At 47.1% G+C, this 13,707-nt stretch overlaps 1 protein-coding gene across 5 annotated transcripts in view; it reads right to left on the bottom strand.

The window, feature by feature from the left end:
• LOC137346764 (carboxypeptidase D-like) overlaps positions 1-13,707 on the bottom strand; it is a 230,705-nt gene that overhangs the window by 57,735 nt on the left and 159,263 nt on the right. For all 5 annotated transcript variants that reach the window (XM_068010553.1, XM_068010554.1, XM_068010555.1 and 2 more), the window contains one exon: positions 459-650. In XM_068010553.1, coding sequence (XP_067866654.1) covers positions 459-650 — 192 coding nt within the window. The remainder of the gene's footprint in view (positions 1-458; positions 651-13,707) is intronic.

Genomic DNA, 13,707 nt, shown 5'->3' with positions numbered 1-13,707 from the left:
AGAGTCGCAATGTCCAAGGCAACTTCAACCAATCTACTTGAAGCAAGTTTAACAAAAATACAGATTGCCCGTCCAAACTAAAAGTGAGTGTCACCAAATTTAAATGACAATTAAGAAATTCCAGCCTACAAAACATTCGGTCCCCTGCAATCCTCATTGGGAGTAGAAACCTCCAACAGCACCCTGCACTTGTACTCTATGGCTACCTGGCTACATGCCAACAGGCTGCATGTCATTTAGAGACACTCCCTTAACAATGCATCTCACAATGCATCAATTAGCCTGCCCTGGTTACAGCATTACAAATAGAGCTGCCCTCTCTGTATAGATTTGTAATAAGATCATTCTTTATTCATTCAGTCAGGGACCATCAAGAACCTTAAAACACATGTTATCACTGAACTGTGTCAAACTCAAGCATCACTTAAATAGAAGGAAATTGTACAATTGGAACATACCATATATGGGATACCATTCCACTCCATTGACAATGCCATCCTGAAAATATTCACACTCGCTCCGCCCAGTGTACATGAATGGGTGATTTAGTGAATACGCTAATGCAAGTTGATAGAACACATCAGTATCTGGAGTTAAGTGATGGTAGGGATCTCCATCAGCTGTGGTGCTATTGTATTCCTCGGTCATTTCTGTGATTGGAATCAAAATGAAAGTTAATCAATACCACATTTGTTAGTGATTAAAATTCTCTTGCACTGATGTGACTCTAACTTTTTATCGAGGATCATGATTCTAACCAGTGTCTTCCTCCAGCAGTACTCACTGATGTGCTGTGACACAATACGCTGTAGAGTGATGTGGTGCGAGTTTGTGCTCACTGCGCTCGGGACTTCAATTACTGAATGAAGACTGGCACCTCTCGACAGCCATTTTGGACCAACGGTTCTACTGAACAACTTTAATGAAGATATGTAATGTGGGAGGAGGCTCATGTACAGTATAAACACCAGTGTTGACCTGTTGGGCTAAAAGGGCTGTTTCTGTACATTTTATGTAACGTTGGAATATGCCGATAAGGAGACATTGATATTGAAGTGCCACTGTTCTGTTTCCATGTGTTAACCAACACCTTGTCAGAGCCTGGGTTGACAGCAATTGCATGGCACTTTATAATCATGGCCTAGCAACTGATGATACAAGTGAAACCTTAGGTTAATCTTAGGGTAAAGGGAAATATTTAAGAGCAACTGTGACAAGATTAATATAAAAGCAAAATACTGTGGATGCTGTAAATCTGAACCCCCACCCCCACCCCCCCACCGCTCTCATGTCCACATCTCTGTCCTTGGCCCGCTGCAGTGTTCTAGTGAACATCAACACAAGCTCAAGGAACAGCACCTCATTTTCCAATCAGGCACTCTACAGCCTTCCAGACTGAACATTGAGTTCAATCATTTCAGAACATGACTGGCCCTTTTTTTATTATTTTATTTTGTTTTATCATTTTTTTTAACCATGTGCCTGCCTTAAACTAGGCTTTTCATGCTTGTGCTTTTGGCTAGGGCTGATCATTATTTTGTCATTAACACTCTCTCTGCACTAATGCTTTGTCTTTCATCACACCATTAGCACGCTCTCTTTGCCTTTGCCCCATGACCTCCCCATCAGTTAATCTCTCCAGCCCTCCGTCCTACCACACACCTTCCCTTTTGTTCCCTTTCCCTCCAATCCCGCTTTACTTGTTTAAAACCCATTACATTTCCAACCTTTGCCAGTTCTGATGAAAGGTCGCAGACCTGAAACGTTAAGTCTGTTTCTCTCTCCACAGATGTGGCCAGAACTGCTGAGTATTTCCAGCACTTTGTTTTTATTTCTGACAAGATTAAATTTGGTTTAAAAGAGCCAGAGCACAGTTGGAACGGTAAGCGGTTTGAAACCCTGAAAAATCCATGTCAGTCAATTCCTACTCCACAGCAGTACCCAGACAGAACTGTATTTCAAGTCTCCAATACTTCCAGCAACAACAACTTAGCACTTTTAATGTAGTAAAACGTCCGCAGGTGCTTCAGACCTTTGACACCGAGCCACAAAAGGCGATATAAGGGCAGGCGACCAAAAATTTGGACAAAGAGGTAGGCTTTGAGTAGCATCTTAAAAGGAGAAGACAGAGGTAGAGAGGCAGAGGGGTTTAGGGAGGGAATTCCAGATCTTAGGGCCTAGGCAGCTGAAGGCAAGGCTGCCAATGGTGCAACAATTAAAACCAGAGAAGCTCAAGAGAGCAAAATTGGAGGAGCACAGATATCTCGGAGGGTTGTGGGGCTGGAGGAGATTGCAGAGATAGGGAGGGGGGGCGAGGCCATGAGGAATTTGAAAACAAGGTTGAGAATTTTAAAGTCGAGGCATTGCTTAACTGGGAGCCAATGTGGGTCAGTGAGAACAGGGGTGATGGGTGAATGGGACTTGGTGTGAGTTAGGACCTGGGATGGCCTCAAGCTCATGGAGAGTAGAACTTAGAACTCCGGTTAGGATTATGTTGAAATAGTCAAATCCAGAGGTAACAACGGCATAGATGAGGGTTTCACCAGCAGATGAGCTGAGGCAGTGGTGGAGTCAGCCACATAGTAGACATAGTGATGACCCAGATATGTGGTCAAAAGCTCATCTCAGGGTGAAATATGACACCAAGGTTGCGAAGAGTCTGGTTCAGCCTCAAACCGTTGCCAGGGAGAGGGATGGAGTTGGTAGCTAGGGAACGGAGTCTGCCGGGAAATCGAAGAAAATGGCTTCAGTCTTCCCAATATTTAGTTGGAGGAAATCTCTGCTTGTCCAATACAGGATGTTAGATAAATAGTCTTACAATTTAGTGACTGTAGAGGGGTTGAGAGAGATGCTGGTGAGGTAGAGCTGGATGTCATTAGCGTATATGTGGAAACTGATGTGGTGCTTTTGGATGGTGTTGCAGGGTAACGTGTAAATGAGAAATAGGAGGAATCTGGGATGGAAGCAGGTGCTGATCCATCCAGACTGAGATAACCCAAGGGCTGATTGAAGATAACAATCTCCCTGATGAGTTTAACACTCAAAGTGGGAGGTCACAGCGGAACGACAGAAAGAATATGAAAGATAAAAATTCTTAAAGATGTGAAGAACCCACAATCTTTCAGGACATTGTAAAGTGATTTACAGACAATGAATTCTTCTGATGTATGCTCACTGTCAGTATACAGATTGCGATGGAATTTCTCCATCTCTTGTCTGTCAGGCTCTAACATTCTGTCCATAATTCTTTTCTCTTTATGCACTCTCTGCACCCTCCCTCTGTGACCTCTCACTGCACCTATTGCTCTCTTCGTATTCCACTCTCCTTGTGCTTATTGTCTCTGTACCTCTATCTGTACTTCTTTCTCTCTCTGCAACCCCTCTTCCTTTGTAATCCCTCTCTCTCTATCATTTCTTCTCTGAAACAACCCTCCACCCGCCACCAACTTTTTCTCGCTATCTCTCTATACCTCTTTTGAACTCTCTACCTCTCTCTCTCGCTCACATAAGGAAGTAAAACATATTCTCTACATGCATCCATCCCAAATTCAACTTGGAGTATAAAGAGTTCAGATTTCCCGTAACCTGACAAAAACTCCTGAAAATAATGACTTCCCCACCACCTGTACAATATATTTTGTAAATTAATATCCGAGGAAATGTCACACTTTGCTTTCCCAGCAGGAGTCCAGAATCTCAATTGCCAAGACATAAAGAAAAATAAATCTTGCATTTCCAACGGTGCCTTTCACAACATCAGAACGTTCCAGAGTATTTTACAGTTAATGAATTACTTTTGAAGTGTAGTCCTGGTTCTAATGTAGGAAATGCTGCAACCAATTTGCACACAGCAAACTCCTGCAAACAGTAACGTGGTAACGCCCAGATAATCTGTACTTTCGTGATGTTGGTTGTGGGATAAATATAGGTCAGGATACTGGGGTGAAGACATCTGTTCTTTGAGATAGTGCCGTGGGATATTACAAGTCTGCCCAAGGGGCAGATGAGACCTCAGTTTAACATCTCATCTGAAAGGCAGCAGCTGCAACAATGCAGCACTCCCTCTGCACTGGAATGTCAGTGTGGACTATGTGCTCTAGTCACCGGAGTGGGACTTAAAGCCACAATCTCCTGACTCGGAGGTGAGAATGCTACTAACTGACCCATGGCTGACACCTTGCAAAGTAAATTCTAATAGACGCCATGTGTGATATTCCAAACATTATTTTATCTGTTTTGCATTCTCACTCTCTTCAGTGAAGTCTAGAAGCACAAAGGAAGAAAATAACCAATTTTATTTAAACCCGGTCACCTGCAAAATAAGAGACGTTAGCAACGCAAAACAAAGTGACAGGAAAAAAAATGCTTCTAATAAGATCACTGTGCTGTCAGAAGAACAGTGTTACTGGATGCAAGGGATAAACATCAGTTCTCCTGACAGGTGTTATGTTGGTGCTAAAATCACACATCTTTGGTCCCAAACATTGATAATTTGAAGCATTGAGATATCACCGACTGTAGAGTATGGTCGCCATCTACTGTCTTTGACTGGTATTACATGCTGAAACACTTTTTTTACATTTCCAAAATATACTTTATTCGTAAAAAACTGTAAAAAATACATTATAAAATAGTTCAAAAACAGCACCAAGTCAACAATACAAAGAGTGCAAAGGAGATCAGTTTCCTTCAATACAGGAGTGAGTTGCCTCACAACCCTTCCATTTCATTTTACCTGCCATGTACTTTTTGCAGCAAACAAATATTTTCCGGATACAGTTCGAGGGGTTTTCCATGGATCCAGCCCCTCAGTTCTCTATGGTGGGGGCACCTCACACAGTGGTGTTTCCCCATTGAGCAGCAGCTGCCCCAAGCTTCAGTGCGTCCCTCAGCACGTAGTCCTGGACTTGGAATGTGCCAGTCTGCAACACTCGGTCGTGGACAACTCTTTGCGCTGGAAGACCAGCAAGTTTCGGGCAGACCAAAGGGCGTCTTTCACCGAATTGATAGTCCTCCAGCAGCAGTTGATGCTTATCTCGGTGTGCATCACTGGGAACAGCCCGTAGAGCACAGACTCCTGTGTTACAGAGCTGCTTGGGATCAACCCCGACAAAAACCACTGCATCTCTTTCCACACCTGCTTTGCAAAGACACATTCCAGAAGGAGGTAGGAAACCATCTCTTCCCCACCACAGCCACCTCGAGGGCATTGTGCGGAGGGGGTGAGACTTCGGGCATGCAGGAAGGAGCTGACGGGGAGGGCCTTTCTCACACCAGCCAAGCTACATCTTAGTGCTTGTTTGAAAGTTCTGGTAATGAGGCATTCCGCCAAATGACTTTGGCGGTCTGCTCGGGGAACCATCCGACAGGATCCACCATCTCCTTTTCCCGTAGGGCCTTGAGGACATTCCGTGCAGACCACTCCCTGATGGATTGGTGGTCAAAGGTGTTTTTCCACAGAAACTTTTCCACGAAGGATAGGTGGTACGGCACGGTCCAACTGCATGGAGCATTCTGCAGCAATGTGACCAGGCTCTTCCTTCACAACACTTGCGACAAATAGAACCTCAGCACTCCTTTCAAAAGCCTCCTCTTGGTCCAGGCTGATGAGGCAAGTGTCCACCCTCCTGTCCCGTACATAGGCGATCGTATCCCTGAGTAGCGCGAGACTAACAGAGATCTTCCTGCCAGGTACAGTGCAGTCTGGTCAGGGTGAATCACCAACTCCAGGGCGGACTTGACCCGACTGGCGTTGACTTTGGACAGAATCTTGTAGTCAACATTAAGCAGTGAGATGGGCCGCCAATTTCTGATTTCTGCCCTCTCCCCCTTCCGCTTGTAAATGAGGGTGATGATGCCGTCCCTCATGGATTCTGACATACTGCCGGCCAGAAGCATACTCTCGTATACTTCCAGCAGGTCTGGGCCGACCCAGTCCCACAGGGACGAATACAACTCAACCGGTAAGCCATCGCTTCCGGGAGTTTACTCGTCTCGAAGGACTTGACGGCCTTTGTCAGCTCATCCGGAGTTAGCAGCTTGTCCAGTCTCTCCCTCATGTCATCTAAGACCTCTGTGATAGACGACAGGAAGGACTGGGAGGCTCTGCTGTCTGTGGGCTTCGCGTTGTACAGCCCAGCATAAAAGGATTTGCTGATCCTTAGTATGTCGGACTGCGAAGACGTTACCGAGCCATCTTCTTCCTTCAGGCTGCTGATAACAGAGCTCTCTGTGTGTACCTTTAGGAAGAAGTAACACGAGCAAGTCTCATCCTGCTCGATGGAGCGGACTCTGGACCGGAAGATGATCTTGGAGGCCTCCGTGTCAAAGAGCGAGGACTGCTGACTCTTCACCTCATGGAGGTCCTCCTTGACCCCCATCGTGTGCAGCCGGAGCAGATTTTGCATACTTTTCTGGAGTCGGGACATTTCCTTCTGTCTCTCCCTCGCCCTCTGAACACCTTTGAAGATAAAGAACTTCTTGATGTTCTCCTTGATCGCTTCCCACCAGTGAACTGGAGACTCAAAGAGGGGTTTCACGGTCCTCCAACCTTTGTAATCCCTTTTGAGTTCCTCAACGTTCTCTGGGGTTAGCAGTGTAGCATTGAGCTTCCATGACCCCCTGCCAACCCGCTGGTCATCCTGTAAGTGACAGTTGGCCAGTAAGAGGCAATGGTCGGAGAAGAACACCGTCTTGATGTCAGTGGATCTGACCGTGACAGCAAGGGACACAAACAGGAAGTCAATCCTGGAAAGGGCAGACCCATCCGATCTTGACCATGTGTATCTGCGCTGTGCTCCGTCTGCAGGTTTGCTGAAGACGTCGTGCAGTTTGGTATGTTTTACTGTTTCTATTAGGAATCTGGACGTAGCGTCCAGTTCGCTGTCGTCTCTGCCGGATCGTCCAGCCGCATCGATGATGCAGTTGAAGTGACCGCCTAGGATGACCGGCCTGGACATCGCCAGCAGCAGTGGGACCTGCTGGAAGACGGTCAGCCGCTCGCTGCATTGAACCGGGGCTTACATATTGATTAACCGGAGCAGAGCATTGTTGTACATTACATCTGCTACGAGGAGGCGACCGCCCACCACCTCCTTAACTTTGGAGATGGTGAAGTTACCTTCCAGCAGCAGAATACCCAGTCCGGAGGAACGGCAATCATTACCCCCCGACCAGATCGATGGCCCGTGGGACCACCATCGCAACCACTGTCTGTAGGTGCTGAGGTGTGGTCTTCCACACTCCTGCAGAAACAGTAGGTCGGCTTTGACCTTGGCGAGATAATCCAAGGCTTAAACACATCACGTAGTGGATTTAATGCTACGCACGTTAATTGAAGCAATCATACCCATTTTTTAAAAGTTAGTTGTTGCTTCCCATACCATTTGTCCTTGCAAGTCCCAGTCCTTCGGGATGTTCTTGCATACCCATAGTGTACGCAAGCTGTTTCATGTTCGTTGGGCTCAAAAACCCCTCCTGATTTCTCCTGCAGGGTTTATTCTGCTGGGGTGACATTGCGGGGTCTTGTAGACAGCAAGGATTGAGCTGTCCTCTGCCGTTGTTTCCTCCTCGAAAACATCACTGCTCCCGGCTTCCTGGAGCTGGGGTGCACCAGACGTGTCTTTGCTCTCGGTGTCCCGGAGCTGGGATGCGCTGGCCATGTCACTAGGTTCGGCGCTTTGGGGTTGGGGCACGCTGGGCCCATCACAGCTTCCAGTGCCCGGGGGCTGGGGGGCTTTATCTTCCAGCTCCTTTGAGTCCTGCCCCTTCTTTTGTAGGTGCTGTCGTTCTGGCCCATCCTCGTCCAACAAGGAGGAGCTGCTGTAGTCTGTCTCAGACGATAGCCTCCTCTTGCCACTGGTTTGGGTGGTGGCCTGTTCCGCTTTAGGCAGATTTTTCCTTGTGGTTTTCTTTTGTACCACTTGCCACTGACCAGTTTGTCCATCTGCTGCCTCCTCCTCCATTGATTCTGTCTGTGGAGGAGGGGTTTCCGGGTGCAGGGTAGGTGCTGGGTCACTGGTTTCAGCTGCCTCCCCTTTCTTCTCCTTCTCAGGTAGACTTTCCTCGCTGCGGAGAGGGTTGCTTGTCTCCTTCCCAGCACCAGACGCATTCGTTGTTCTTTCTCCCGGCCTTTCCTTGGACCTTGCTGCCTGACCATAACTGAGGCAGCGTTTGGGGCAGGTTTTGTAGAGGTGGCCTGCCTCACCGCACAAGTTGCAACACTTATTCTGCTTACAGTCCTTGGTCTGATGGCCTTCCTTCTTGAGGTTCTTGCAGACGACTGTGCTGCAGTTAGCTGCCACGTGACCAGATTTGTCACAGGTGCGACAAACTTTGGGCTGCCCCACACAGACTAAGAAGCCTTGACTTCCCCCGATAGCGAAGCTGGAGGGATGATGGGTAATGGCTCCACTGGCATCGACCATCAAGGTCACCTTGACTTGCTGCTTGCTGGTCCAAATTCCAAATGGGTCCTTGACATCAGTGCTGCTGCCGGCCACCTCGACGTACCTGGTGAGGAAGGTGAGTACATTCACGACAGGAACATGGGGGTTATAGAGGTGAATTGTCACCACCTGGTCATGTTGTGACGGCAGCATGAAGACTGGCTCCACTGTGAGGATAGACAGCGGCGCCTGGTTTACCTTCTCCTTGAACACCTTCAGGAACCTGATGCATCCCTCCACGTTCCTGAATGTCACGTCGAAATATCCACTGTTGGGGAAGTCCTGCTGGCAGATGATGTCCACAGCTTGGAATCCACAGCAATCAAATGAGGATTCTCTTGACGAAGAAGGTGCGGTCAACCTGTGCACCTCCTTCCTTATACTTCACAACCACCCGAACGGTGTTACACACTCCCTGGCCTGAAGCTCTAGAATTGGTTATAGCTATTTGCTCAAAAAATACCCAGGACAGGATCAAGAGCCACTGATCATAGTCTCTCCCCTGCCAGGTAAGTACGTGCTGAAACACATTTTGAAACCAATGGGCGAAGGTTTCCTTTATTTGCTGCAGCCTGTTAACAATACTAGCAGGTGAATACCTAACACACTCTGGTTCTGTTGGGTCAGTATCACAGATTAACATCCATATTCCACAAACAGAGCAGGGCGAAAAGGCAGGTCCTAAGCCTACCTCAGCCGGAGCAGGAATTGAACCCACGTTATCAGCATTATTCTGAACCTCACGCTCGCCATCTAGCCAACGGAGCATGACTTTCTAACACAGGGTTGAGCCCTTTTATCTTCAGTGGGTTAACGCTGCCACTAAAAACAATGCAATGTCATAAAATGCATAGCATTCATCTTACAATCTGGGAAATGGTGATTTTTAGGTTTAAGGGCCAAAGACCGGAAGAAGAAGTCTTTTCCCAATATTGGATATTGAAAGGCAGTGTATGTACCTCAATAAGTTCTCCACATGGATACATTGTTCCATCTGTTAGGCTTTTCCAACACATTTTGACTGGCAATCAATGTACCGCAAAAAAGTAATGAGACAGAAACCTTTACTCTACAGCGATGCTCAGCAAAGTTCCAATAACTGAAGCAAAAATAAAATCGCAGACCTTCAGACCTCAACTCTTACACATATTGTTACAGACAGAATTGAGAAAGAACTGAAACTCCAGTTCTTTTCCCTTTACTGTCCACAGTGTGTTTTTTTTGATAAGGAAGATGGGTGTGTTTCTTAACCCTTGAGTATATGACTAATTTGAATAACCAGCAGCACGCTTTTCATGGTTTAAAAAAAAGGGGATTATTTTTATTCACACGTTCACCCCAAAAGTCTGATGTCTGACGTTATGTCACTCACTCACCACTCACATACACTCCAGAAAGAAAACTGTTCAAGAGGGTAGTACACTTTTACAAATTGCAAACAAAGGAATAGTTCGTAAGTTGATTTGGCTCATCTTGGGGAAAAGGCGTGCATTGCGAGCCCGGTGAAGCCGGCGTTTTCACTCCTGAAGTGTAGTTGGGTGTATTCGATAGCCGGAGTTCGTGTATCAAAGTCATTGCAGGATTCTCTCGAAGGGGTGGATTTTCAGTAGGTCACAAAATTAGTTGCTTGTAGTCTCATTAACAGGTGGTCAGTTTACTGTACTGGCGGACTTGAAAAGGAACAGGCTTGGAGACCTTAAGATGCTACAACCTCCAGTTCTTTTTTAAGGCACAATGGTACTGCCTTGTCTGCTTTCTCTGCAAATGTTGTTGGCTGATTGCCCAGTTTCTCCCTGGTGCTTGGAGTAATAGGATCCATTATCTGTGTTTCGTTATGGTCATGTGAGCACCTGAGCAATACATCTATTGTCCAATCAGAATGATTTGAAGCTCAAAGCCGTTGCTGCACAATGGGGAATGGATGGTGGCCATTCACACCCACTTAAGAGTTAACTAGTTTCTTACTCGAGTCTTTGCTCGAGTCGCTCTGAACAGGCTCCAGAAGCTGGCCGAGCGCGTCTACCCTGAGGCACAGTGTGGCTTTCGTGCAGAGAGATCGACCATTGACATGCTGTTCTCCCTTCGTCAGATACAGGAGAAATGCCGTGAACAACAGATGCCCCTCTACATTGCTTTCATTGATCTCACCAAAGCCTTTGACCTCGTCAGCAGACGTGGTCTCTTCAGACTACTAGAAAAGATTGGATGTCCACCAAAGCTACTAAGTATCATCACCTCATTCCATGACAATATGAAAGGCACAATTCAACATGGTGGCTCCTCATCAGAGCCCTTTCCTATCCTGAGTGGTGTGAAACAGGGCTGTGTTCTCGCACCCACACTTTTTGGGATTTTCTTCTCCCTGCTGCTTTCACATGCGTTTAAATCCTCAGAAGAAGGAATTTTCCTCCACACAAGATCAGGGGGCAGGTTGTTCAACCTTGCCCGTCTAAGAGCGAAGTCCAAAGTACGGAAAGTCCTCATCAGAGAACTCCTCTTTGCTGACGATGCTGCTTTAACATCTCACACTGAAGAGTGCCTGCAGAGTCTCATCGACAGGTTTGCGTCTGCCTGCAATGAATTTGGTCTAACCATCAGCCTCAAGAAAACGAACATCATGGGGCAGGACGTCAGAAATGCTCCATCCATCAATATTGGCGACCACGCTCTGGAAGTAGTTCAAGAGTTCACCTACCTAGGCTCAACTATCACCAGTAACCTGTCTCTAGATGCAGAAATCAACAAGCGCATGGGTAAGGCTTCCACTGCTATGTCCAGACTGGCCAAGAGAGTGTGGGAAAATGGCGCACTGACATGGAACACAAAAGTCCGAGTGTATCAAGCCTGTGTCCTCAGTACCTTGCTCTACGGCAGCGAGGCCTGGACAACGTATGCCAGCCAAGAGCGACGTCTCAATTCATTCCATCTTCGCTGCCTTCGGAGAATACTTGGCATCAGGTGGCAGGACTATATCTCCAACACAGAAGTCCTTGAAGCGGCCAACACCCCCAGCTTATACACACTACTGAGTCAGCGGCGCTTGAGATGGCTTGGCCATGTGAGCCGCATGGAAGATGGCAGGATCCCCAAAGACACATTGTACAGTGAGCTCGCCACTGGTATCAGACCCACCGGCCGTCCATGTCTCCGCTATAAAGACGTCTGCAAACGCGACATGAAATCGTGTGACATTGACCACAAGTCGTGGGAGTCAGTTGCCAGCATTCGCCAGAGCTGGCGGGCAGCCATAAAGACATGGCTAAAGAGTGGCGAGTCGAAGAGACTTAGTAGTTGGCAGGAAAAAAGACCGAGGCGCAAGGGGAGAGCCAACTGTGCAACAGCCCCGACAAACAAATTTCTCTGCAGCACCTGTGGAAGAGCCTGTCACTCCAGAATTGGCCTTTATAGCCACTCCAGGCGCTGCTTCACAAACCACTGACCACCTCCAGGCGCGTATCCATTGTCTCTCGAGATAAGGAGGCCCAAAAGAAAGAAAGAAAGAAAGAAGTTTCTTACAGCTCTCTTTGTTAAGTTTCGAGCTTGGAGCCAGTGAGTCTAGGAGTCCATAGTGAGTGAGTTTTGGGTAGGACCACAAAAAATAGGAGGTGTAAATTCCATAAATGGTTTCATCTTGAAATGCCCATTCAAGGGAGGCACTCCACCCATGGTCATTCAATTGCAAAGGTCACCTGGCCCTCAGCAGCCATCATATGCAGCCGTTTTAATTTCCATTGTGGTTCATTTTTTAAAAGGAAAATTCAGTTCCAGAAGATTCTATTCCAGATTCAGTCCACGTTTAAAGTTATGAATAGGGCATGCCTTTACTAGAACTTAAATCCAGCAATAATGAACTCCAAGATATGCTTATGAATCCAATAAAATAGCAATCAGAGGAAGTCTGAAATAAAAACAAGAAAGGCTGGAAATACTCAGCAGGTCTGGCAGCATCTGTGGAGAGAGAAGCAGAGTTAACGTTTCAGATCAGTGACCCTTCTTCAGAACTGCTCCCGCCCCGAACTGGAAAACTTTATCAACTTTGCTTCTAATTTCCACCCTTCTCTCACCTTTACATGGTCCATCTCTGACACTTCCCTTCCCTTCCTCGACTTCTCTGTCTCCATCTCTGGGGATAGGCTGTCTACTAATATCCATTATAAGTCCACTGACTCCCACAGCTACCTCGACTACACTTCTTCACACCCTGCCTCCTGTAAGGAATCCATTCCATTCTCCCAGTTTCTCCGTCTCCGACACATCTGCTCTGATGATGCTACCTTCCATGACAGCGCTTCTGATATGTCTTCCTTTTTCCTCAACTGAGGATCCCCCCCACTGTGTTTGACAGGGCCCTCAACCGTGTCCGGCCCATTTCCCGTACCTCTACCCTCACCCCTTCCCCTCCCTCCCAGAACCGCGACAGGGTCCCCCTTGTCCTCACTTTCCACCCCATCAGCCTCCATATCCAAAGGATCATCCTCCGCCATTTCCGCCACCTCCAGCGTGATGTCACTATCAAATGCATCTTCCCCTCCCTTCCCCTGTCAGCATTCCGAAGGGATCGTTCCCTCCGTGACACCCTGGTCCACTCCTCCATTACCCCCACCACCTCGTCCCCTTCCCATGGCACCTTCCCCTGCAATCGCAGGAGGTGTAATACCTGCCCATTTACCTCCTGTCTGCTCACTATCCAAGGCCCCAAACACTCCTTTCAGGTGAAGCAGCGATTTACTTGTACTTCTTTCAATGTAGTATACTGTATTTGCTGCTCACAACGTGGTCTCCTCTACATTGGGGAGACCAAAGGCAGACTGGGTGACCGATTTGCGGAACACCTCCGCTCAGTCCGCAAGCAGGACCCCGAGCTTCCAGTTGCTTTCCATTTCAACACTCCCCCCTGCTCTCATGCTCTCATCTCTGTCCTGGGATTGCTGCAGTGTTCCAGTGAACATCAACGCAAGCTCGAGGAACAGCATCTCATTTACCGATTAGGCACACTACACCCTCCCGGACTGACCATTGAGTTCAATAATTTCAGAGCATGACGGGCCCCCCATTTTACTTTTATTTTTAGTTATTTTTTTTCTTTTTCCTTTTTTAAGGTTTTTTTTTCTGTGTTTATTTTATTTTATTTCATCTTAGTTTGTTCAGTTTGCTTACCTACTGTTTCCTTTCATGTTTGTACTTGCGGCTGTTCAATGTTCAGTCCGTTAACACCCTATCTGTACTAATGCTTTGTCTTTCAACACACCATTAACATATT

The sequence above is a fragment of the Heterodontus francisci genome, chromosome 30, assembly GCF_036365525.1.
Source record: "Heterodontus francisci isolate sHetFra1 chromosome 30, sHetFra1.hap1, whole genome shotgun sequence".
NCBI lineage: Eukaryota > Metazoa > Chordata > Chondrichthyes > Heterodontiformes > Heterodontidae > Heterodontus > Heterodontus francisci.
This window is presented reverse-complemented; position numbering and strand designations above follow the sequence as displayed.